The 27732-nt window shown below is 45.8% G+C and overlaps 1 protein-coding gene across 1 annotated transcript in view; it reads right to left on the bottom strand.

Moving 5' to 3' along the window:
- LOC106591806 (Krueppel-like factor 9) overlaps nucleotides 1–27732 on the bottom strand; it is an 86102-nt gene that overhangs the window by 15610 nt on the left and 42760 nt on the right. Inside the window, exon 2 of the mRNA XM_045689747.2 lies at nucleotides 1–27732. This exon is cut by the window's left edge and continues 15610 nt beyond it. Within this exon, the coding sequence (XP_045545703.1) occupies nucleotides 27359–27732 (374 nt within the window). The 3' untranslated portion in view covers nucleotides 1–27358.

Genomic DNA, 27732 nt, shown 5'->3' with positions numbered 1-27732 from the left:
GGCTATAACTCTAGTTAACTGTCCTCCTCATGTCTCCCAGCCTGTATGGGGCTATAACTCTAGTTAACTGTCCTCCTCATGTCTCCCAGCCTGTAGGGGCTATAACTCTAGTTAACTGTCCTCCTCATGTCTCCCAGCCTGTATGGGGCTATAACTCTAGTTAACTGTCCTCCTCATGTCTCCCAGCCTGTATGGGACTATAATAACTCTAGTTAACTGTCCTCCTCACGTCTCCCAGCCTGTATGGGGCTATAACTCTAGTTAACTGTCCTCCTCATGTCTCCCAGCCTGTATGGGGCTATAATAACTCTAGTTAACTGTCCTCCTCATGTCTCCCAGCCTGTATGGGACTATAATAACTCTAGTTAACTGTCCTCCTCATGTCTCCCAGCCTGTATGGGGCTATAATAACTCTAGTTAACTGTCCTCCTCATGTCTCCCAGCCTGTATGGAACTATAATAACTCTAGTTAACTGTCCTCCTCATGTCTCCCAGCCTGTATGGGACTATAACTCTAGTTAACTGTCCTCCTCATGTCTCCCAGCCTGTATGGGGCTATAACTCTAGTTAACTGTCCTCCTCATGTCTCCCAGCCTGTATGGGGCTATAATAACTCTAGTTAACTGTCCTCCTCATGTCTCCCAGCCTGTATGGGGCTATAACTCTAGTTAACTGTCCTCCTCATGTCTCCCAGCCTGTATGGGACTATAATAAATCTAGTTAACTGTCCTCCTCATGTCTCCCAGCCTGTATGGGACTATAATAACTCTAGTTAACTGTCCTCCTCATGTATCCCAGCCTGTATGGGGCTATAATAACTCTAGTTAACTGTCCTCCTCATGTCTCCCAGCCTGTATGGGACTATAATAACTCTAGTTAACTGTCCTCCTCATGTCTCCCAGCCTGTATGGAACTATAATAACTCTAGTTAACTGTCCTCCTCATGTCTCCCAGCCTGTATGGGACTATAACTCTAGTTAACTGTCCTCCTCATGTCTCCCAGCCTGTATGGGGCTATAACTCTAGTTAACTGTCCTCCTCATGTCTCCCAGCCTGTATGGGGCTATAATAACTCTAGTTAACTGTCCTCCTCATGTCTCCCAGCCTGTATGGGGCTATAACTCTAGTTAACTGTCCTCCTCATGTCTCCCAGCCTGTATGGGACTATAATAAATCTAGTTAACTGTCCTCCTCATGTCTCCCAGCCTGTATGGGACTATAATAACTCTAGTTAACTGTCCTCCTCATGTCTCCCAGCCTGTATGGGGCTAAAATAACTCTAGTTAACTGTCCTCCTCATGTCTCCCAGCCTGTATGGGACTATAATAACTCTAGTTAACTGTCCTCCTCATGTCTCCCAGCCTGTATGGGACTATAATAACTCTAGTTAACTGTCATCCTCATGTCTCCCAGCCTGTATGGGACTATAACTCTAGTTAACTGTCCTCCTCATGTCTCCCAGCCTGTATGGGGCTATAACTCTAGTTAACTGTCCTCCTCATGTCTCCCAGCCTGTATGGAACTATAATAACTCTAGTTAACTGTCCTCCTCATGTCTCCCAGCCTGTATGGGACTATAACTCTAGTTAACTGTCCTCCTCATGTCTCCCAGCCTGTATGGGGCTATAACTCTAGTTAACTGTCCTCCTCATGTCTCCCAGCCTGTATGGGGCTATAATAACTCTAGTTAACTGTCCTCCTCATGTCTCCCAGCCTGTATGGGGCTATAACTCTAGTTAACTGTCCTCCTCATGTCTCGCAGCCTGTATGGGACTATAATAAATCTAGTTAACTGTCCTCCTCATGTCTCCCAGCCTGTATGGGACTATAATAACTCTAGTTAACTGTCCTCCTCATGTCTCCCAGCCTGTATGGGGCTATAATAACTCTAGTTAACTGTCCTCCTCATGTCTCCCAGCCTGTATGGGACTATAATAACTCTAGTTAACTGTCCTCCTCATGTCTCCCAGCCTGTATGGAACTATAATAACTCTAGTTAACTGTCCTCCTCATGTCTCCCAGCCTGTATGGGACTATAACTCTAGTTAACTGTCCTCCTCATGCCTCACAGCCTGTATGGGGCTATAACTCTAGTTAACTGTCCTCCTCATGTCTCCCAGCCTGTATGGGGCTATAATAACTCTAGTTAACTGTCCTCCTCATGTCTCCCAGCCTGTATGGGGCTATAACTCTAGTTAACTGCCCTCCTCATGTCTCCCAGCCTGTATGGGACTATAATACATCTAGTTAACTGTCCTCCTCATGTCTCCCAGCCTGTATGGGACTATAACTCTAGTTAACTGTCCTCCTCATGTCTCCCAGCCTGTATGGGACTATAATAACTCTAGTTAACTGTCCTCTTCATGTTTCCCAGCCTGTATGGGACTATAACTCTAGTTAACTGTCCTCCTCATGTCTCCCAGCCTGTATGGAACTATAATAACTCTAGTTAACTGTCCTCCTCATGTCTCCCAGCCTGTATGGAACTATAATAACTCTAGTTAACTGTCCTCCTCATGTCTCCCAGCCTGTATGGGGCTATAACTCTAGATAACTGTCCTCCTCATGTCTCCCAGCCTGTATGGGGCTATAATAACTCTAGTTAACTGTCCTCCTCATGTCTCCCAGCCTGTATGGGACTATAATAACTCTAGTTAACTGTCCTCTTCATGTCTCCCAGCCTGTATGGGACTATAACTCTAGTTAACTGTCCTCCTCATGTCTCCCAGCCTGTATGGAACTATAATAACTCTAGTTAACTGTCCTCCTCATGTCTCCCAGCCTGTATGGAACTATAATAACTCTAGTTAACTGTCCTCCTCATGTCTCCGAGCCTGTATGGGGCTATAACTCTAGTTAACTGTCCTCCTCATGTCTCCCAGCCTGTATGGGGCTATAATAACTGTAGTTAACTGTCCTCCTCATGTCTCCCAGCCTGTATGGGACTATAATAACTCTAGTTAACTGTCCTCCTCATGTCTCCCAGCCTGTATGGGGCTATAACTCTAGTTAACTGTCCTCCTCATGTCTCCCAGCCTGTATGGGGCTATAATAACTCTAGTTAACTGTCCTCCTCATGTCTCCCAGCCTGTATGGGACTATAATAACTCTAGTTAACTGTCCTCCTCATGTCTCCCAGCCTGTATGGGGCTATAATAACTCTAGTTAACTGTCCTCCTCATGTCTCCCAGCCTGTATGGAACTATAATAACTCTAGTTAACTGTCCTCCTCATGTCTCCCAGCCTGTATGGGACTATAACTCTAGTTAACTGTCCTCCTCATGTCTCCCAGCCTGTATGGGGCTATAACTCTAGTTAAATGTCCTCCTCATGTCTCCCAGCCTGTATGGGGCTATAATAACTCTAGTTAACTGTCCTCCTCATGTCTCCCAGCCTGTATGGGGCTATAACTCTAGTTAACTGTCCTCCTCATGTCTCCCAGCCTGTATGGGACTATAATACATCTAGTTAACTGTCCTCCTCATGTCTCCCAGCCTGTATGGGACTATAATAACTCTAGTTAACTGTCCTCCTCATGTCTCCCAGCCTGTATGGGGCTATAATAACTCTAGTTAACTGTCCTCCTCATGTCTCCCAGCCTGTATGGGACTATAATAACTCTAGTTAACTGTCCTCCTCATGTCTCCCAGCCTGTATGGAACTATAATAACTCTAGTTAACTGTCCTCCTCATGTCTCCCAGCCTGTATGGGACTATAACTCTAGTTAACTGTCCTCCTCATGTCTCCCAGCCTGTATGGGGCTATAACTCTAGTTAACTGTCCTCCTCATGTCTCCCAGCCTGTATGGGGCTATAATAACTCTAGTTAACTGTCCTCCTCATGTCACCCAGCCTGTATGGGGCTATAACTCTAGTTAACTGTCCTCCTCATGTCTCCCAGCCTGTATGGGACTATAATAAATCTAGTTAACTGTCCTCCTCATGTCTCCCAGCCTGTATGGGACTATAATAACTCTAGTTAACTGTCCTCCTCATGTCTCCCAGCCTGTATGGGGCTATAATAACTCTAGTTAACTGTCCTCCTCATGTCTCCCAGCCTGTATGGGACTATAATAACTCTAGTTAACTGTCCTCCTCATGTCTCCCAGCCTGTATGGGACTATAATAACTCTAGTTAACTGTCATCCTCATGTCTCCCAGCCTGTATGGGACTATAACTCTAGTTAACTGTCCTCCTCATGTCTCCCAGCCTGTATGGGACTATAACTCTAGTTAACTGTCCTCCTCATGTCTCCCAGCCTGTATGGGACTATAACTCTAGTTAACTGTCCTCCTCATGTCTCCCAGCCTGTATGGGACTATAATAACTCTAGTTAACTGTCCTCCTCATGTCTCCCTGCCTGTATGGGGCTATAACTCTAGTTAACTGTCCTCCTCATGTCTCCCTGCCTGTATGGGGCTATAACTCTAGTTAACTGTCCTCCTCATGTCTCCCACCCTGTATGGGGCTATAACTCTAGTTAACTGTCCTCCTCATGTCTCCCAGCCTGTAGGGGCTATAACTCTAGTTAACTGTCCTCCTCATGTCTCCCAGCCTGTATGGGGCTATAACTCTAGTTAACTGTCCTCCTCATGTCTCCCAGCCTGTATGGGACTATAATAACTCTAGTTAACTGTCCTCCTCACGTCTCCCAGCCTGTATGGGGCTATAACTCTAGTTAACTGTCCTCCTCATGTCTCCCAGCCTGTATGGGGCTATAATAACTCTAGTTAACTGTCCTCCTCATGTCTCCCAGCCTGTATGGGACTATAATAACTCTAGTTAACTGTCCTCCTCATGTCTCCCAGCCTGTATGGGGCTATAATAACTCTAGTTAACTGTCCTCCTCATGTCTCCCAGCCTGTATGGAACTATAATAACTCTAGTTAACTGTCCTCCTCATGTCTCCCAGCCTGTATGGGACTATAACTCTAGTTAACTGTCCTCCTCATGTCTCCCAGCCTGTATGGGGCTATAACTCTAGTTAACTGTCCTCCTCATGTCTCCCAGCCTGTATGGGGCTATAATAACTCTAGTTAACTGTCCTCCTCATGTCTCCCAGCCTGTATGGGGCTATAACTCTAGTTAACTGTCCTCCTCATGTCTCCCAGCCTGTATGGGACTATAATAAATCTAGTTAACTGTCCTCCTCATGTCTCCCAGCCTGTATGGGACTATAATAACTCTAGTTAACTGTCCTCCTCATGTATCCCAGCCTGTATGGGGCTATAATAACTCTAGTTAACTGTCCTCCTCATGTCTCCCAGCCTGTATGGGACTATAATAACTCTAGTTAACTGTCCTCCTCATGTCTCCCAGCCTGTATGGAACTATAATAACTCTAGTTAACTGTCCTCCTCATGTCTCCCAGCCTGTATGGGACTATAACTCTAGTTAACTGTCCTCCTCATGTCTCCCAGCCTGTATGGGGCTATAACTCTAGTTAACTGTCCTCCTCATGTCTCCCAGCCTGTATGGGGCTATAATAACTCTAGTTAACTGTCCTCCTCATGTCTCCCAGCCTGTATGGGGCTATAACTCTAGTTAACTGTCCTCCTCATGTCTCCCAGCCTGTATGGGACTATAATAAATCTAGTTAACTGTCCTCCTCATGTCTCCCAGCCTGTATGGGACTATAATAACTCTAGTTAACTGTCCTCCTCATGTCTCCCAGCCTGTATGGGGCTAAAATAACTCTAGTTAACTGTCCTCCTCATGTCTCCCAGCCTGTATGGGACTATAATAACTCTAGTTAACTGTCCTCCTCATGTCTCCCAGCCTGTATGGGACTATAATAACTCTAGTTAACTGTCATCCTCATGTCTCCCAGCCTGTATGGGACTATAACTCTAGTTAACTGTCCTCCTCATGTCTCCCAGCCTGTATGGGGCTATAACTCTAGTTAACTGTCCTCCTCATGTCTCCCAGCCTGTATGGAACTATAATAACTCTAGTTAACTGTCCTCCTCATGTCTCCCAGCCTGTATGGGACAATAACTCTAGTTAACTGTCCTCCTCATGTCTCCCAGCCTGTATGGGGCTATAACTCTAGTTAACTGTCCTCCTCATGTCTCCCAGCCTGTATGGGGCTATAATAACTCTAGTTAACTGTCCTCCTCATGTCTCCCAGCCTGTATGGGGCTATAACTCTAGTTAACTGTCCTCCTCATGTCTCCCAGCCTGTATGGGACTATAATAAATCTAGTTAACTGTCCTCCTCATGTCTCCCAGCCTGTATGGGACTATAATAACTCTAGTTAACTGTCCTCCTCATGTCTCCCAGCCTGTATGGGGCTATAATAACTCTAGTTAACTGTCCTCCTCATGTCTCCCAGCCTGTATGGGACTATAATAACTCTAGTTAACTGTCCTCCTCATGTCTCCCAGCCTGTATGGAACTATAATAACTCTAGTTAACTGTCCTCCTCATGTCTCCCAGCCTGTATGGGACTATAACTCTAGTTAACTGTCCTCCTCATGTCTCCCAGCCTGTATGGGGCTATAACTCTAGTTAACTGTCCTCCTCATGTCTCCCAGCCTGTATGGGGATATAATAACTCTAGTTAACTGTCCTCCTCATGTCTCCCAGCCTGTATGGGGCTATAACTCTAGTTAACTGTCCTCCTCATGTCTCCCAGCCTGTATGGGACTATAATAAATCTAGTTAACTGTCCTCCTCATGTCTCCCAGCCTGTATGGGACTATAACTCTAGTTAACTGTCCTCCTCATGTCTCCCAGCCTGTATGGGACTATAATAACTCTAGTTAACTGTCCTCTTCATGTCTCCCAGCCTGTATGGGACTATAACTCTAGTTAACTGTCCTCCTCATGTCTCCCAGCCTGTATGGAACTATAATAACTCTAGTTAACTGTCCTCCTCATGTCTCCCAGCCTGTATGGAACTATAATAACTCTAGTTAACTGTCCTCCTCATGTCTCCCAGCCTGTATGGGGCTATAACTCTAGATAACTGTCCTCCTCATGTCTCCCAGCCTGTATGGGGCTATAATAACTCTAGTTAACTGTCCTCCTCATGTCTCCCAGCCTGTATGGGACTATAATAACTCTAGTTAACTGTCCTCTTCATGTCTCCCAGCCTGTATGGGACTATAACTCTAGTTAACTGTCCTCCTCATGTCTCCCAGCCTGTATGGAACTATAATAACTCTAGTTAACTGTCCTCCTCATGTCTCCCAGCCTGTATGGGACTATAATAACTCTAGTTAACTGTCCTCCTCATGTCTCCCAGCCTGTATGGGACTATAATAACTCTAGTTAACTGTCCTCCTCATGTCTCCCAGCCTGTATGGGGCTATAATAACTCTAGTTAACTGTCCTCCTCATGTCTCCCAGCCTGTATGGGACTATAATAACTCTAGTTAACTGTCCTCCTCATGTCTCCCAGCCTGTATGGAACTATAATAACTCTAGTTAACTGTCCTCCTCATGTCTCCCAGCCTGTATGGGACTATAACTCTAGTTAACTGTCCTCCTCATGTCTCCCAGCCTGTATGGGGCTATAACTCTAGTTAACTGTCCTCCTCATGTCTCCCAGCCTGTATGGGGATATAATAACTCTAGTTAACTGTCCTCCTCATGTCTCCCAGCCTGTATGGGGCTATAACTCTAGTTAACTGTCCTCCTCATGTCTCCCAGCCTGTATGGGACTATAATAACTCTAGTTAACTGTCCTCCTCATGTCTCCCAGCCTGTATGGGACTATAACTCTAGTTAACTGTCCTCCTCATGTCTCCCAGCCTGTATGGGACTATAATAACTCTAGTTAACTGTCCTCTTCATGTCTCCCAGCCTGTATGGGACTATAACTCTAGTTAACTGTCCTCCTCATGTCTCCCAGCCTGTATGGAACTATAATAACTCTAGTTAACTGTCCTCCTCATGTCTCCCAGCCTGTATGGAACTATAATAACTCTAGTTAACTGTCCTCCTCATGTCTCCCAGCCTGTATGGGGCTATAACTCTAGTTAACTGTCCTCCTCATGTCTCCCAGCCTGTATGGGGCTATAATAACTCTAGTTAACTGTCCTCCTCATGTCTCCCAGCCTGTATGGGACTATAATAACTCTAGTTAACTGTCCTCCTCATGTCTCCCAGCCTGTATGGGACTATAACTCTAGTTAACTGTCCTCCTCATGTCTCCCAGCCTGTATGGAACTATAATAACTCTAGTTAACTGTCCTCCTCATGTCTCCCAGCCTGTATGGAACTATAATAACTCTAGTTAACTGTCCTCCTCATGTCTCCCAGCCTGTATGGGGCTATAACTCCAGTTAACTGTCCTCCTCATGTCTCCCAGCCTGTATGGGGCTATAATAACTCTAGTTAACTGTCCTCCTCATGTCTCCCAGCCTGTATGGGACTATAATAACTCTAGTTAACTGTCCTCCTCATGTCTCCCAGCCTGTATGGGGCTATAACTCTAGTTAACTGTCCTCCTCATGTCTCCCAGCCTGTATGGGGCTATAATAACTCTAGTTAACTGTCCTCCTCATGTCTCCCAGCCTGTATGGGACTATAATAACTCTAGTTAACTGTCCTCCTCATGTCTCCCAGCCTGTATGGGGCTATAATAACTCTAGTTAACTGTCCTCCTCATGTCTCCCAGCCTGTATGGAACTATAATAACTCTAGTTAACTGTCCTCCTCATGTCTCCCAGCCTGTATGGGACTATAACTCTAGTTAACTGTCCTCCTCATGTCTCCCAGCCTGTATGGGGCTATAACTCTAGTTAACTGTCCTCCTCATGTCTCCCAGCCTGTATGGGGCTATAATAACTCTAGTTAACTGTCCTCCTCATGTCTCCCAGCCTGTATGGGGCTATAACTCTAGTTAACTGTCCTCCTCATGTCTCCCAGCCTGTATGTGACTATAATACATCTAGTTAACTGTCCTCCTCATGTCTCCCAGCCTGTATGGGACTATAATAACTCTAGTTAACTGTCCTCCTCATGTCTCCCAGCCTGTATGGGGCTATAATAACTCTAGTTAACTGTCCTCCTCATGTCTCCCAGCCTGTATGGGACTATAATAACTCTAGTTAACTGTCCTCCTCATGTCTCCCAGCCTGTATGGAACTATAATAACTCTAGTTAACTGTCCTCCTCATGTCTCCCAGCCTGTATGGGACTATAACTCTAGTTAACTGTCCTCCTCATGTCTCCCAGCCTGTATGGGGCTATAACTCTAGTTAACTGTCCTCCTCATGTCTCCCAGCCTGTATGGGGCTATAATAACTCTAGTTAACTGTCCTCCTCATGTCACCCAGCCTGTATGGGGCTATAACTCTAGTTAACTGTCCTCCTCATGTCTCCCAGCCTGTATGGGACTATAATAAATCTAGTTAACTGTCCTCCTCATGTCTCCCAGCCTGTATGGGACTATAATAACTCTAGTTAACTGTCCTCCTCATGTCTCCCAGCCTGTATGGGGCTATAATAACTCTAGTTAACTGTCCTCCTCATGTCTCCCAGCCTGTATGGGACTATAATAACTCTAGTTAACTGTCATCCTCATGTCTCCCAGCCTGTATGGGACTATAACTCTAGTTAACTGTCCTCCTCATGTCTCCCAGCCTGTATGGGACTATAACTCTAGTTAACTGTCCTCCTCATGTCTCCCAGCCTGTATGGGACTATAACTCTAGTTAACTGTCCTCCTCATGTCTCCCAGCCTGTATGGGACTATAATAACTCTAGTTAACTGTCCTCCTCATGTCTCCCAGCCTGTATGGGACTATAACTCTAGTTAACTGTCCTCCTCATGTCTCCGAGCCTGTATGGGGCTATAACTCTAGTTAACTGTCGTCCTCATGTCTCCCAGCCTGTATGGGACTATAATAACTCTAGTTAACTGTCCTCCTCATGTCTCCCAGCCTGTATGGGGCTATAATAACTCTAGTTAACTGTCCTCCTCATGTCTCCCAGCCTGTATGGGACTATAATAACTCTAGTTAACTGTCCTCCTCATGTCTCCCAGCCTGTATGGGGCTATAACTCTAGTTAACTGTCCTCCTCATGTCTCCCAGCCTGTATGGGGCTATAACTCTAGTTAACTGTCCTCCTCATGTCTCCCAGCCTGTATGGGGCTATAATAACTCTAGTTAACTGTCCTCCTCATGTCTCCCAGCCTGTATGGGGCTATAATAACTGTAGTTAACTGTCCTCCTCATGTCTCCCAGCCTGTATGGGACTATAATAACTCTAGTTAACTGTCCTCCTCATGTCTCCCAGCCTGTATGGGGCTATAACTCTAGGTAACTGTCCTCCTCATGTCTCCCAGCCTGTATGGGGCTATAATAACTCTAGTTAACTGTCCTCCTCATGTCTCCCAGCCTTTATGGGACTATAATAACTCTAGTTAACTGTCCTCCTCATGTCTCCCAGCCTGTATGGGACTATAACTCTAGTTAACTGTCCTCCTCATGTCTCCCAGCCTGTATGAGGCTATAATAACTCTAGTTAACTGTCCTGCTCATGTCTCCCAGCCTGTATGGGACTATAACTCTAGTTAACTGTCCTCCTCATGTCTCCCAGCCTGTATGGAACTATAATAACTCTAGTTAACTGTCCTCCTCATGTCTCCCAGCCTGTATGGAACTATAATAACTCTAGTTAACTGTCCTCCTCATGTCTCCCAGCCTGTATGGGGCTATAACTCTAGTTAACTGTCCTCCTCATGTCTCCCAGCCTGTATGGGACTATAATAACTCTAGTTAACTGTCCTCCTCATGTCTCCCAGCCTGTATGGGACTATAACTCTAGTTAACTGTCCTCCTCATGTCTCCCAGCATGTATGGGACTATAACTCTAGTTAACTGTCCTCCTCATGTCTCCCAGCCTGTATGGGACTATAATAAATCTAGTTAACTGTCCTCCTCATGTCTCCCAGCCTGTATGGGACTATAATAACTCTAGTTAACTGTCCTCCTCATGTCTCCCAGCCTGTATGGGGCTATAATAACTCTAGTTAACTGTCCTCCTCATGTCTCCCAGCCTGTATGGGACTATAATAACTCTAGTTAACTGTCCTCCTCATGTCTCCCAGCCTGTATGGGGCTATAATAACTCTAGTTAACTGTCCTCCTCATGTCTCCCAGCCTGTATGGGGCTATAATAACTCTAGTTAACTGTCCTCCTCATGTCTCCCAGCCTGTATGGGACTATAATAACTCTAGTTAACTGTCCTCCTCATGTCTCCCAGCCTGTATGGGACTATAATAACTCTAGTTAACTGTCCTCCTCATGTCTCCCAGCCTGTATGGGGCTATAACTCTAGTTAACTGTCCTCCTCATGTCTCCCAGCCTGTATGGGGCTATAACTCTAGTTAACTGTCCTCCTCATGTCTCCCAGCCTGTATGGGGCTATAATAACTCTAGTTAACTGTCCTCCTCATGTCTCCCAGCCTGTATGGGGCTATAATAACTCTAGTTAACTGTCCTCCTCATGTCTCCCAGCCTGTATGGGACTATAATAACTCTAGTTAACTGTCCTCCTCATGTCTCCCAGCCTGTATGGGGCTATAACTCTAGTTAACTGTCCTCCTCATGTCTCCCAGCCTGTATGGGGCTATAATAACTCTAGTTAACTGTCCTCCTCATGTCTCCCAGCCTTTATGGGACTATAATAACTCTAGTTAACTGTCCTCCTCATGTCTCCCAGCCTGTATGGGACTATAACTCTAGTTAACTGTCCTCCTCATGTCTCCCAGCCTGTATGGGACTATAATAACTCTAGTTAACTGTCCTCCTCATGTCTCCCAGCCTGTATGGGACTATAACTCTAGTTAACTGTCCTCCTCATGTCTCCGAGCCTGTATGGGGCTATAACTCTAGTTAACTGTCGTCCTCATGTCTCCCAGCCTCTATGGGACTATAATAACTCTAGTTAACTGTCCTCCTCATGTCTCCCAGCCTGTATGGGGCTATAACTCTAGTTAACTGTCCTCCTCATGTCTCCCAGCCTGTATGGGGCTATAATAACTCTAGTTAACTGTCCTCCTCATGTCTCCCAGCCTGTATGGGGCTATAATAACTGTAGTTAACTGTCCTCCTCATGTCTCCCAGCCTGTATGGGACTATAATAACTCTAGTTAACTGTCCTCCTCATGTCTCCCAGCCTGTATGGGGCTATAACTCTAGGTAACTGTCCTCCTCATGTCTCCCAGCCTGTATGGGGCTATAATAACTCTAGTTAACTGTCCTCCTCATGTCTCCCAGCCTTTATGGGACTATAATAACTCTAGTTAACTGTCCTCCTCATGTCTCCCAGCCTGTATGGGACTATAACTCTAGTTAACTGTCCTCCTCATGTCTCCCAGCCTGTATGAGGCTATAATAACTCTAGTTAACTGTCCTGCTCATGTCTCCCAGCCTGTATGGGACTATAACTCTAGTTAACTGTCCTCCTCATGTCTCCCAGCCTGTATGGAACTATAATAACTCTAGTTAACTGTCCTCCTCATGTCTCCCAGCCTGTATGGAACTATAATAACTCTAGTTAACTGTCCTCCTCATGTCTCCCAGCCTGTATGGGGCTATAACTCTAGTTAACTGTCCTCTTCATGTCTCCCAGCCTGTATGGGACTATAATAACTCTAGTTAACTGTCCTCCTCATGTCTCCCAGCCTGTATGGGACTATAACTCTAGTTAACTGTCCTCCTCATGTCTCCCAGCATGTATGGGACTATAACTCTAGTTAACTGTCCTCCTCATGTCTCCCAGCCTGTATGGGACTATAATAAATCTAGTTAACTGTCCTCCTCATGTCTCCCAGCCTGTATGGGACTATAATAACTCTAGTTAACTGTCCTCCTCATGTCTCCCAGCCTGTATGGGGCTATAATAACTCTAGTTAACTGTCCTCCTCATGTCTCCCAGCCTGTATGGGACTATAATAACTCTAGTTAACTGTCCTCCTCATGTCTCCCAGCCTGTATGGGGCTATAATAACTCTAGTTAACTGTCCTCCTCATGTCTCCCAGCCTGTATGGGGCTATAATAACTCTAGTTAACTGTCCTCCTCATGTCTCCCAGCCTGTATGGGACTATAATAACTCTAGTTAACTGTCCTCCTCATGTCTCCCAGCCTGTATGGGACTATAATAACTCTAGTTAACTGTCCTCCTCATGTCTCCCAGCCTGTATGGGGCTATAACTCTAGTTAACTGTCCTCCTCATGTCTCCCAGCCTGTATGGGGCTATAACTCTAGTTAACTGTCCTCCTCATGTCTCCCAGCCTGTATGGGGCTATAATAACTCTAGTTAACTGTCCTCCTCATGTCTCCCAGCCTGTATGGGGCTATAATAACTCTAGTTAACTGTCCTCCTCATGTCTCCCAGCCTGTATGGGACTATAATAACTCTAGTTAACTGTCCTCCTCATGTCTCCCAGCCTGTATGGGGCTATAACTCTAGTTAACTGTCCTCCTCATGTCTCCCAGCCTGTATGGGGCTATAATAACTCTAGTTAACTGTCCTCCTCATGTCTCCCAGCCTTTATGGGACTATAATAACTCTAGTTAACTGTCCTCCTCATGTCTCCCAGCCTGTATGGGACTATAACTCTAGTTAACTGTCCTCCTCATGTCTCCCAGCCTGTATGGGACTATAATAACTCTAGTTAACTGTCCTCCTCATGTCTCCCAGCCTGTATGGGACTATAACTCTAGTTAACTGTCCTCCTCATGTCTCCGAGCCTGTATGGGGCTATAACTCTAGTTAACTGTCGTCCTCATGTCTCCCAGCCTCTATGGGACTATAATAACTCTAGTTAACTGTCCTCCTCATGTCTCCCAGCCTATATGGGGCTATAATAACTCTAGTTAACTGTCCTCCTCATGTCTCCCAGCCTGTATGGGACTATAATAACTCTAGTTAACTGTCCTCCTCATGTCTCCCAGCCTGTATGGGGCTATAACTCTAGTTAACTGTCCTCCTCATGTCTCCCAGCCTGTATGGGGCTATAACTCTAGTTAACTGTCCTCCTCATGTCTCCCAGCCTGTATGGGGCTATAATAACTCTAGTTAACTGTCCTCCTCATGTCTCCCAGCCTGTATGGGGCTATAATAACTCTAGTTAACTGTCCTCCTCATGTCTCCCAGCCTGTATGGGGCTATAATAACTCTAGTTAACTGTCCTCCTCATGTCTCCCAGCCTGTATGGGACTATAATAACTCTAGTTAACTGTCCTCCTCATGTCTCCCAGCCTGTATGGGGCTATAACTCTAGTTAACTGTCCTCCTCATGTCTCCCAGCCTGTATGGGGCTATAATAACTCTAGTTAACTGTCCTCCTCATGTCTCCCAGCCTTTATGGGACTATAATAACTCTAGTTAACTGTCCTCCTCATGTCTCCCAGCCTGTATGGGACTATAACTCTAGTTAACTGTCCTCCTCATGTCTCCCAGCCTGTATGAGGCTATAATAACTCTAGTTAACTGTCCTCCTCATGTCTCCCAGCCTGTATGGGACTATAACTCTAGTTAACTGTCCTCCTCATGTCTCCCAGCCTGTATGGAACTATAATAACTCTAGTTAACTGTCCTCCTCATGTCTCCCAGCCTGTATGGAACTATAATAACTCTAGTTAACTGTCCTCCTCATGTCTCCCAGCCTGTATGGGGCTATAACTCTAGTTAACTGTCCTCCTCATGTCTCCCAGCCTGTATGGGACAATAATAACTCTAGTTAACTGTCCTCCTCATGTCTCCCAGCCTGTATGGGACTATAACTCTAGTTAACTGTCCTCCTCATGTCTCCCAGCCTGTATGGGGCTATAACTCTAGTTAACTGTCCTCCTCATGTCTCCCAGCCTGTATGGGACTATAATAACTCTAGTTAACTGTCCTCCTCATGTCTCCCAGCCTGTATGGAACTATAATAACTCTAGTTAACTGTCCTCCTCATGTCTCCCAGCCTGTATGGAACTATAATAACTCTAGTTAACTGTCCTCCTCATGTCTCCCAGCCTGTATGGGACTATAATAACTCTAGTTAACCGTCCTCCTCATGTCTCCCAGCCTGTATGGGACTATAATAACTCTAGTTAACTGTCCACCTCATGTCTCCCAGCCTGTATGGGGCTATAACTCTAGTTAACTGTCCTCCTCATGTCTCCCAGCCTGTATGGGACTATAATAACTCTAGTTAACTGTCCTCCTCATGTCTCCCAGCCTGTATGGGGCTATAACTCTAGTTAACTGTCCTCCTCATGTCTCCCAGCCTGTATGGGACTATAATAACTCTAGTTAACTGTCCTCCTCATGTCTCCCAGCCTGTATGGGGCTATAACTCTAGTTAACTGTCCTCCTCATGTCTCCCAGCCTGTATGGGGCTATAATAACTCTAGTTAACTGTCCTCCTCATGTCTCCCAGCCTGTATGGGACTATAATAACTCTAGTTAACTGTCCTCCTCATGTCTCCCAGCCTGTATGGGACTATAATAACTCTAGTTAACTGTCCTCCTAATGTCTCCCAGCCTGTATGGGACTATAACTCTAGTTAACTGTCCTCCTTATGTCTCCCAGCCTGTATGGGGCTATAACTCTAGTTAACTGTCCTCCTCATGTCTCCCAGCCTGTATGGGGCTATAACTCTAGTTAACTGTCCTCCTCATGTCTCCCAGCCTGTATGGGGCTATAACTCTAGTTAACTGTCCTCCTCATGTCTCCCAGCCTGTATGGAACTATAATAACTCTAGTTAACTGTCCTCCTCACGTCTCCCAGCCTGTATGGGGCTATAACTCTAGTTAACTGTCCTCCTCATGTCTCCCAGCCTGTATGGGACTATAATAACTCTAGTTAACTGTCCTCCTCATGTCTCCCAGCCTGTATGGGACTATAACTCTAGTTAACTGTCCTCCTCATGTCTCCCAGCCTGTATGGGGCTATAACTCTAGTTAACTGTCCTCCTCATGTCTCCCAGCCTGTATGGGACTATAATAACTCTAGTTAACTGTCCTCCTCATGTCTCCCAGCCTGTATGGAACTATAATAACTCTAGTTAACTGTCCTCCTCATGTCTCCCAGCCTGTATGGAACTATAATAACTCTAGTTAACTGTCCTCCTCATGTCTCCCAGCCTGTATGGGACTATAATAACTCTAGTTAACTGTCCTCCTCATGTCTCCCAGCCTGTATGGGACTATAATAACTCTAGTTAACTGTCCTCCTCATGTCTCCCAGCCTGTATGGGGCTATAACTCTAGTTAACTGTCCTCCTCATGTCTCCCAGCCTGTATGGGACAATAATAACTCTAGTTAACTGTCCTCCTCATGTCTCCCAGCCTGTATGGGACTATAACTCTAGTTAACTGTCCTCCTCATGTCTCCCAGCCTGTATGGGGCTATAACTCTAGTTAACTGTCCTCCTCATGTCTCCCAGCCTGTATGGGACTATAATAACTCTAGTTAACTGTCCTCCTCATGTCTCCCAGCCTGTATGGAACTATAATAACTCTAGTTAACTGTCCTCCTCATGTCTCCCAGCCTGTATGGAACTATAATAACTCTAGTTAACTGTCCTCCTCATGTCTCCCAGCCTGTATGGGACTATAATAACTCTAGTTAACCGTCCTCATGTCTCCCAGCCTGTATGGGACTATAATAACTCTAGTTAACTGTCCACCTCATGTCTCCCAGCCTGTATGGGGCTATAACTCTAGTTAACTGTCCTCCTCATGTCTCCCAGCCTGTATGGGACTATAATAACTCTAGTTAACTGTCCTCCTCATGTCTCCCAGCCTGTATGGGGCTATAACTCTAGTTAACTGTCCTCCTCATGTCTCCCAGCCTGTATGGGACTATAATAACTCTAGTTAACTGTCCTCCTCATGTCTCCCAGCCTGTATGGGGCTATAACTCTAGTTAACTGTCCTCCTCATGTCTCCCAGCCTGTATGGGGCTATAATAACTCTAGTTAACTGTCCTCCTCATGTCTCCCAGCCTGTATGGAACTATAATAACTCTAGTTAACTGTCCTCCTCATGTCTCCCAGCCTGTATGGGACTATAATAACTCTAGTTAACTGTCCTCCTAATGTCTCCCAGCCTGTATGGGACTATAACTCTAGTTAACTGTCCTCAATATGTCTCCCAGCCTGTATGGGGCTATAACTCTAGTTAACTGTCCTCCTCATGTCTCCCAGCCTGTATGGGGCTATAACTCTAGTTAACTGTCCTCCTCATGTCTCCCAGCCTGTATGGGGCTATAACTCTAGTTAACTGTCCTCCTCATGTCTCCCAGCCTGTATGGAACTATAATAACTCTAGTTAACTGTCCTCCTCACGTCTCCCAGCCTGTATGGGGCTATAACTCTAGTTAACTGTCCTCCTCATGTCTCCCAGCCTGTATGGGACTATAATAACTCTAGTTAACTGTCCTCCTCATGTCTCCCAGCCTGTATGGGACTATAACTCTAGTTAACTGTCCTCCTCATGTCTCCCAGCCTGTATGGGGCTATAACTCTAGTTAACTGTCCTCCTCATGTCTCCCAGCCTGTATGGGACTATAATAACTCTAGTTAACTGTCCTCCTCATGTCTCCCAGCCTGTATGGAACTATAATAACTCTAGTTAACTGTCCTCCTCATGTCTCCCAGCCTGTATGGAACTATAATAACTCTAGTTAACTGTCCTCCTCATGTCTCCCAGCCTGTATGGGACTATAATAACTCTAGTTAACTGTCCTCCTCATGTCTCCCAGCCTGTATGGGACTATAATAACTCTAGTTAACTGTCCTCCTCATGTCTCCCAGCCTGTATGGGGCTATAACTCTAGTTAACTGTCCTCCTCATGTCTCCCAGCCTGTATGGGACTATAATAACTCTAGTTAACTGTCCTCCTCATGTCTCCCAGCCTGTATGGAACTATAATAACTCTAGTTAACTGTCCTCCTCATGTCTCCCAGCCTGTATGGGGCTATAATAACTCTAGTTAACTGTCCTCCTCATGTCTCCCAGCCTGTATGGGACTATAATAACTATAGTTAACTGTCCTCCTCATGTCTCCCAGCCTGTATGGGACTATAATAACTCTAGTTAACTGTCCTCCTCATGTCTCCCAGCCTGTATGGGACTATAATAACTCTAGTTAACTGTCCTCCTCATGTCTCCCAGCCTGTATGGGGCTATAACTCTAGTTAACTGTCCTCCTCATGTCTCCCAGCCTGTATGGGACTATAATAACTCTAGTTAACTGTCCTCCTCATGTCTCCCAGCCTGTATGGGGCTATAACTCTAGTTAACTGTCCTCCTCATGTCTCCCAGCCTGTATGGGGCTATAATAACTCTAGTTAACTGTCCTCCTCATGTCTCCCAGCCTGTATGGAACTATAATAACTCTAGTTAACTGTCCTCCTCATGTCTCCCAGCCTGTATGGGACTATAATAACTCTAGTTAACTGTCCTCCTAATGTCTCCCAGCCTGTATGGGACTATAACTCTAGTTAACTGTCCTCCTCATGTCTCCCAGCCTGTATGGGGCTATAACTTTAGTTAACTGTCCTCCTCATGTCTCCCAGCCTGTATGGGGCTATAACTCTAGTTAACTGTCCTCCTCATGTCTCCCAGCCTGTATGGAACTATAATAACTCTAGTTAACTGTCCTCCTCATGTCTCCCAGCCTGTATGGGGCTATAACTCTAGTTAACTGTCCTCCTCATGTCTCCCAGCCTGTATGGGGCTATAATAACTCTAGTTAACTGTCCTCCTCATGTCTCCCAGCCTGTATGGGACTATAATAACTCTAGTTAACTGTCCTCCTCATGTCTCCCAGCCTGTATGGGGCTATAATAACTCTAGTTAACTGTCCTCCTCATGTCTCCCAGCCTGTATGGAACTATAATAACTCTAGTTAACTGTCCTCCTCATGTCTCCCAGCCTGTATGGGGCTATAACTCTAGTTAACTGTCCTCCTCATGACTCCCAGCCTGTATGGGGCTATAACTCTAGTTAACTGTCCTCCTCATGTCTCCCAGCCTGTATGGGGCTATAATAACTCTAGTTAAGTGTCCTCCTCATGTCTCCCAGCCTGTATGGGACTATAATAACTCTAGTTAACTGTCCTCCTCATGTCTCCCAGCCTGTATGGGACTATAATAACTCTAGTTAACTGTTCTCCTCATGTCTCCCAGCCTGTATGGGACTATAATAACTCTAGTTAACTGTCCTCCTCATGTCTCCCAGCCTGTATGTGGCTATAACTCTAGTTAACTGTCCTCCTCATGTCTCCCAGCCTGTATGGGACTATAATAACTCTAGTTAACTGTCCTCCTCATGTCTCCCAGCCTGTATGGGGCTATAACTCTAGTTAACTGTCCTCATCATGTCTCCCAGCCTGTATGGGACTATAACTCTAGTTAACTGTCCTCCTCATGTCTCCCAGCCTGTATGGGACTATAACTCTAGTTAACTGTCCTCCTCATGTCTCCCAGCCTGTATGGGACTATAATAACTCTAGTTAACTGTCCTCCTCATGTCTCCCAGCCTGTATGGAACTATAATAACTCTAGTTAACTGTCCTCTTCATGTCTCCCAGCCTGTATGGGACTATAATAACTCTAGTTAACTGTCCTCCTCATGTCTCCCAGCCTGTATGGGGCTATAATAACTCTAGTTAAGTGTCCTCCTCATGTCTCCCAGCCTGTATGGGACTATAACTCTAGTTAACTGTCCTCCTCATGTCTCCCAGCCTGTATGGAACTATAATAACTCTAGTTAACTGTCTTCCTCATGTCTCCCAGCCTGTATGGGGCTATAACTCTAGTTAACTGTCCTCCTCATGTCTCCCAGCCTGTATGGGGCTATAATAACTCTAGTTAACTGTCCTCCTCATGTCTCCCAGCCTGTATGGGACTATAATAACTCTAGTTAACTGTCCTCCTCATGTCTCCCAGCCTGTATGGGGCTATAATAACTCTAGTTAACTGTCCTCCTCATGTCTCCCAGCCTGTATGGAACTATAATAACTCTAGTTAACTGTCCTCCTCATGTCTCCCAGCCTGTATGGGGCTATAACTCTAGTTAACTGTCCTCCTCATGTCTCCCAGCCTGTATGGGGCTATAACTCTAGTTAACTGTCCTACTCATGTCTCCCAGCCTGTATGGGGCTATAATAACTCTAGTTAGCTGTCCTCCTCATGTCTCCCAGCCTGTATGGGACTATAATAACTCTAGTTAACTGTCCTCCTCATGTCTCCCAGCCTGTATGGGACTATAATAACTCTAGTTAACTGTTCTCCTCATATCTCCCAGCCTGTATGGGACTATAATAACTCTAGTTAACTGTCCTCCTCATGTCTCCCAGCCTGTATGGGGCTATAACTCTCGTTAACTGTCCTCCTCATGTCTCCCAGCCTGTATGGGACTATAACTCTAGTTAACTGTCCTCCTCATGTCTCCCAGCCTGTATGTGGCTATAACTCTAGTTAACTGTCCTCCTCATGTCTCCCAGCCTGTATGGGACTATAATAACTCTAGTTAACTGTCCTCCTCATGTCTCCCAGCCTGTATGGGGCTATAACTCTAGTTAACTGTCCTCATCATGTCTCCCAGCCTGTATGGGACTATAACTCTAGTTAACTGTCCTCCTCATGTCTCCCAGCCTGTATGGGACTATAATAACTCTAGTTAACTGTCCTCCTCATGTCTCCCAGCCTGTATGGAACTATAATAACTCTAGTTAACTGTCCTCCTCATGTCTCCCAGCCTGTATGGGACTATAACTCTAGTTAACTGTCCTCATCATGTCTCCCAGCCTGTATGGGACTATAACTCTAGTTAACTGTCCTCCTCATGTCTCCCAGCCTGTATGGGACTATAATAACTCTAGTTAACTGTCCTCCTCATGTCTCCCAGCCTGTATGGAACTATAATAACTCTAGTTAACTGTCCTCCTCATGTCTCCCAGCCTGTATGGGACTATAACTCTAGTTAACTGTCCTCCTCATGTCTCCCAGCCTGTATGGGACTATAATAAATCTAGTTAACTGTCCTCCTCATGTCTCCCAGCCTGTATGGGACTATAATAACTCTAGTTAACTGTCCTCCTCATGTCTACCAGCCTGTATGGGGCTATAATAACTGTAGTTAACTGTCCTCCTCATGTCTCCCAGCCTGTATGGGACTATAATAACTCTAGTTAACTGTCCTCCTCATGTCTCCCAGCCTGTATGGGACTATAATAACTCTAGTTAACTGTCATCCTCATGTCTCCCAGCCTGTATGGGACTAAAACTCTAGTTAACTGTCCTCCTCATGTCTCCCAGCCTGTATGGGACTATAACTCTAGTTAACTGTCATCCTCATGTCTCCCAGCCTGTATGGGACTATAACTCTAGTTAACTGTCCTCCTCATGTCTCCCAGCCTGTATGGGACTATAATAACTCTAGTTAACTGTCCTCCTCATGTCTCCCAGCCTGTATGGGACTATAACTCTAGTTAACTGTCCTCCTCATGTCTCCGAGCCTGTATGGGGCTATAACTCTAGTTAACTGTCGTCCTCATGTCTCCCAGCCTGTATGGGACTATAATAACTCTAGTTAACTGTCCTCCTCATGTCTCCCAGCCTGTATGGGGCTATAATAACTCTAGTTAACTGTCCTCCTCATGTCTCCCAGCCTGTATGGGGCTATAATAACTCTAGTTAGCTGTCCTCCTCATGTCTCCCAGCCTGTATGGGACTATAATAACTCTAGTTAACTGTTCTCCTCATGTCTCCCAGCCTGTATGGGACTATAATAACTCTAGTTAACTGTCCTCCTCATGTCTCCCAGCCTGTATGTGGCTATAACTCTAGTTAACTGTCCTCCTCATGTCTCCCAGCCTGTATGGGACTATAATAACTCTAGTTAACTGTCCTCCTCATGTCTCCCAGCCTGTATGGGGCTATAACTCTAGTTAACTGTCCTCATCATGTCTCCCAGCCTGTATGGGACTATAACTCTAGTTAACTGTCCTCCTCATGTCTCCCAGCCTGTATGGGACTATAACTCTAGTTAACTGTCCTCCTCATGTCTCCCAGCCTGTATGGGACTATAATAACTCTAGTTAACTGTCCTCCTCATGTCTCCCAGCCTGTATGGAACTATAATAACTCTAGTTAACTGTCCTCTTCATGTCTCCCAGCCTGTATGGGACTATAATATCTCTAGTTAACTGTCCTCCTCATGTCTCCCAGCCTGTATGGGGCTATAATAACTCTAGTTAAGTGTCCTCCTCATGTCTCCCAGCCTGTATGGGACTATAACTCTAGTTAACTGTCCTCCTCATGTCTCCCAGCCTGTATGGAACTATAATAACTCTAGTTAACTGTCTTCCTCATGTCTCCCAGCCTGTATGGGGCTATAACTCTAGTTAACTGTCCTCCTCATGTCTCCCAGCCTGTATGGGGCTATAATAACTCTAGTTAACTGTCCTCCTCATGTCTCCCAGCCTGTATGGGACTATAATAACTCTAGTTAACTGTCCTCCTCATGTCTCCCAGCCTGTATGGGGCTATAATAACTCTAGTTAACTGTCCTCCTCATGTCTCCCAGCCTGTATGGAACTATAATAACTCTAGTTAACTGTCCTCCTCATGTCTCCCAGCCTGTATGGGGCTATAACTCTAGTTAACTGTCCTCCTCATGTCTCCCAGCCTGTATGGGGCTATAACTCTAGTTAACTGTCCTCCTCATGTCTCCCAGCCTGTATGGGGCTATAATAACTCTAGTTAGCTGTCCTCCTCATGTCTCCCAGCCTGTATGGGACTATAATAACTCTAGTTAACTGTCCTCCTCATGTCTCCCAGCCTGTATGGGACTATAATAACTCTAGTTAACTGTTCTCCTCATATCTCCCAGCCTGTATGGGACTATAATAACTCTAGTTAACTGTCCTCCTCATGTCTCCCAGCCTGTATGGGGCTATAACTCTCGTTAACTGTCCTCCTCATGTCTCCCAGCCTGTATGGGACTATAACTCTAGTTAACTGTCCTCCTCATGTCTCCCAGCCTGTATGTGGCTATAACTCTAGTTAACTGTCCTCCTCATGTCTCCCAGCCTGTATGGGACTATAATAACTCTAGTTAACTGTCCTCCTCATGTCTCCCAGCCTGTATGGGGCTATAACTCTAGTTAACTGTCCTCATCATGTCTCCCAGCCTGTATGGGACTATAACTCTAGTTAACTGTCCTCCTCATGTCTCCCAGCCTGTATGGGACTATAATAACTCTAGTTAACTGTCCTCCTCATGTCTCCCAGCCTGTATGGAACTATAATAACTCTAGTTAACTGTCCTCCTCATGTCTCCCAGCCTGTATGGGACTATAACTCTAGTTAACTGTCCTCATCATGTCTCCCAGCCTGTATGGGACTATAACTCTAGTTAACTGTCCTCCTCATGTCTCCCAGCCTGTATGGGACTATAATAACTCTAGTTAACTGTCCTCCTCATGTCTCCCAGCCTGTATGGAACTATAATAACTCTAGTTAACTGTCCTCCTCATGTCTCCCAGCCTGTATGGGACTATAACTCTAGTTAACTGTCCTCCTCATGTCTCCCAGCCTGTATGGGACTATAATAAATCTAGTTAACTGTCCTCCTCATGTCTCCCAGCCTGTATGGGACTATAATAACTCTAGTTAACTGTCCTCCTCATGTCTCCCAGCCTGTATGGGGCTATAATAACTGTAGTTAACTGTCCTCCTCATGTCTCCCAGCCTGTATGGGACTATAATAACTCTAGTTAACTGTCCTCCTCATGTCTCCCAGCCTGTATGGGACTATAATAACTCTAGTTAACTGTCATCCTCATGTCTCCCAGCCTGTATGGGACTAAAACTCTAGTTAACTGTCCTCCTCATGTCTCCCAGCCTGTATGGGACTATAACTCTAGTTAACTGTCATCCTCATGTCTCCCAGCCTGTATGGGACTATAACTCTAGTTAACTGTCCTCCTCATGTCTCCCAGCCTGTATGGGACTATAATAACTCTAGTTAACTGTCCTCCTCATGTCTCCCAGCCTGTATGGGACTATAACTCTAGTTAACTGTCCTCCTCATGTCTCCGAGCCTGTATGGGGCTATAACTCTAGTTAACTGTCGTCCTCATGTCTCCCAGCCTGTATGGGACTATAATAACTCTAGTTAACTGTCCTCCTCATGTCTCCCAGCCTGTATGGGGCTATAATAACTCTAGTTAACTGTCCTCCTCATGTCTCCCAGCCTGTATGGGGCTATAATAACTCTAGTTAGCTGTCCTCCTCATGTCTCCCAGCCTGTATGGGACTATAATAACTCTAGTTAACTGTCCTCCTCATGTCTCCCAGCCTGTATGGGACTATAATAACTCTAGTTAACTGTTCTCCTCATATCTCCCAGCCTGTATGGGACTATAATAACTCTAGTTAACTGTCCTCCTCATGTCTCCCAGCCTGTATGGGGCTATAACTCTCGTTAACTGTCCTCCTCATGTCTCCCAGCCTGTATGGGACTATAACTCTAGTTAACTGTCCTCCTCATGTCTCCCAGCCTGTATGTGGCTATAACTCTAGTTAACTGTCCTCCTCATGTCTCCCAGCCTGTATGGGACTATAATAACTCTAGTTAACTGTCCTCCTCATGTCTCCCAGCCTGTATGGGACTATAACTCTAGTTAACTGTCCTCCTCATGTCTCCCAGCCTGTATGGGACTATAATAACTCTAGTTAACTGTCCTCCTCATGTCTCCCAGCCTGTATGGAACTATAATAACTCTAGTTAACTGTCCTCCTCATGTCTCCCAGCCTGTATGGGACTATAACTCTAGTTAACTGTCCTCATCATGTCTCCCAGCCTGTATGGGACTATAACTCTAGTTAACTGTCCTCCTCATGTCTCCCAGCCTGTATGGGACTATAATAACTCTAGTTAACTGTCCTCCTCATGTCTCCCAGCCTGTATGGAACTATAATAACTCTAGTTAACTGTCCTCCTCATGTCTCCCAGCCTGTATGGGACTATAACTCTAGTTAACTGTCCTCCTCATGTCTCCCAGCCTGTATGGAACTATAATAACTCTATTTAACTGTCCTCCTCATGTCTCCCAGCCTGTATGGGACTATAACTCTAGTTAACTGTCCTCCTCATGTCTCCCAGCCTGTATGGGGCTATAATAACTCTAGTTAACTGTCCTCCTCATGTCTCCCAGCCTGTATGGGACTATAATAACTCTAGTTAACTGTCCTCCTCATGTCTCCCAGCCTGTATGGGGCTATAATAACTCTAGTTAACTGTCCTCCTCATGTCTCCCAGCCTGTATGGAACTATAATAACTCTAGTTAACTGTCCTCCTCATGTCTCCCAGCCTGTATGGGACTATAACTCTAGTTAACTGTCCTCCTCATGTCTCCCAGCCTGTATGGGGCTATAATAACTGTAGTTAACTGTCCTCCTCATGTCACCATGTGTTTATGATCGAGTCCTCCTCCCTGTCATTAGTGTCTTCCTGTCCTTCACCACCATGTCTCCCGAGACAGACGCTGTAATAACACCTCACACACACCCTGTCTGTCAACACGACACAGCGATGTGTGTGTGTACTGTATGTGTGTGTGTGTGTGTGTGTGTGTGTGTGTGTGTGTGTGTAGCTGGGTGAATCATGAGGATGATACTAATAAGATCAGGGGTGGGTGGCCAAACCCCAAACCATGTGCAGGGTTTTGTTCCAGCCCTGCAGAAACATGGCCTAAAGTGTTGTTGAGGACGAGGGTTTGAGAACTGTGTTGACCGTACAGCATTACATCGACTTGTCCTCAGACAGCTTCTTTGAAACTAACCTTCCATGGACTGGTGTGTTTACACGGGAACTGATCTCTCATGGATAATCGTGCATCTTGACGCAATTACACAAGAGTTGAGTTCTAGGTGTCTGAGCTGACATGGGAACTAAACATCTCTCCCCTGGATGAGGTTATGAAGCAACACAGCAGACACGTCTCTACTCTTATCTTCACATCCCCTTTTGAAGAAGTCTTACGTGTTGACCAACACAGCTCACTGCCACACTGTGGCTGTGGTTCACTGATGTAAGAGATTCAAGTCAGAGATATGGGCTTGGATTCAAATGACAGTGGAAGAGGTGAACAGTATGTTTCGTCTCTCTCTCTCTAGTCTCCACTGGTAATTTTGTGTCATCACCATTCAAAGATAAGACCTAGTTTGAAGGACTATTTCCATGGTTTCTTTCAGTGTGAAAAACAAAACAGAATTTATTCAAGGAGAGGAGTGCAATTCTCTTTGAGTGTAAGGCTATGTTGTGTGTGTGTGTGTGTGTGTGTGTGTGTGCGTGCGTGCGTGCGTGTGTGTGTTTCTGCGTGTCTTCATTGTGTCCATTCTTTCAAGCTATCAAAGGCCTTCCCTGAGCAGGGCAGAAGATTCAACCTGCATTGAATTTCAGAGTAAAGTGATGTTCGTATTTGTGCAGTCAAGTTAAAAGAAATAAAATGTGTTTATAATCCTGAGGATAAAGATGAAACCTCCCTAGCCATTTCAAATAAATGTAACATCCTGTAGTATTTAGAATATTGAATATCCCGTTCTGTGTTCTTTCTTGGCTGATTCTGCTAACTTTAAGTACCACAACCTAAATGAAACAATATTAAACAATGGCCTGAGGCTTCTCAAAGAGACAATGCCTACGCAGTACATTTGTTTACTATGGAAATATTGCCATCAGAAAGGCATTATTTTTGTCTTTGCTGTTGAAAGGATTGCTCTCCAATAGGCAGTATAGTACATGATGTAGAAGACAGTACAATGCAGCAAGCAGACAGAGCATTGGAAAGGAGGCCCGCTAGGTAAGTAACTGTGCAATAAGTGGAATGGTGGGGGGGGGGGGGGGGGGGGGGGGTCCCAATTAGGACCAGAGCCAATCAGAGGACCCTACTGACCAAAATAACGAATCAGAGTAGCTGCTGGGGTTTTGGCGTAGTCCCATTGAAGTCAAGGTTAGGGTGAGACGTTAGAACAAGGGACAGGGCATCAAGTTCTTTGAAAGGATTCCTTCTACCACCACGTGTCATGGTAAAAAGACTCCAGTGAGACTGGAGCAGGTGCTCAAGGGGATCCAGTCTAGGACCACCATCATGATAAAAAAAAAGATTTAAATAGCCTATTTCCATTGCAATGCTGTTGTGGGCTGAGACATTCCACAGGGCACCGGTGTAAAACCCAAACCCTGCGGTGGAAAAGGCCTAAAACAGACTGAAAGAGTCCTGTCCTGTCTGTGGTGTGTGTCTTGTCTTGTCTTGTGGGTGGGTGGATGGGTCAATCAGGGCGTTGGAGGCAGAGCCTGAAAGTGCTGTAGGCGGGGCTTTAAGGCGAGTTAGCTGGGCTGAGGGTGGGGCTGGGGCTGAGGGTGGGGCTGGACGAGTCGGAGCGGCTGTTGTAGTCGCTGAGCGATCCGGGGCGTGTACTACTCCCGACCACGCCCATTCCTCCGCCAACTCCTCCCATTCCTCCTCCCATTCCTCCGCCACACCCGTACGGCCGCTTCAACATGGCGGGCTGGAACTCGGAGTGGCGGCGAGCGTGCTTCATCAGGTGGTCGCTACGCATGAAGCGCTTGTCGCAGAGTGGGCAGCTGAACTTCTTCTCTCCGGTGTGGGTGCGGTAGTGACGGGCCAGCTCATCCGAACGGGCAAACTTCTTGTTGCAGTCAGGCCAGGTGCAGGGGAAGGGACGCTCTC

Source organism: Salmo salar, chromosome 11 (genome assembly GCF_965601325.2).
Source record: "Salmo salar chromosome 11, fSalSal1, whole genome shotgun sequence".
Lineage (NCBI taxonomy): Eukaryota > Metazoa > Chordata > Actinopteri > Salmoniformes > Salmonidae > Salmo > Salmo salar.
The sequence above is the reverse complement of the archived record's forward strand: the minus strand, read 5'-3'. Positions and strand labels throughout refer to the sequence as shown.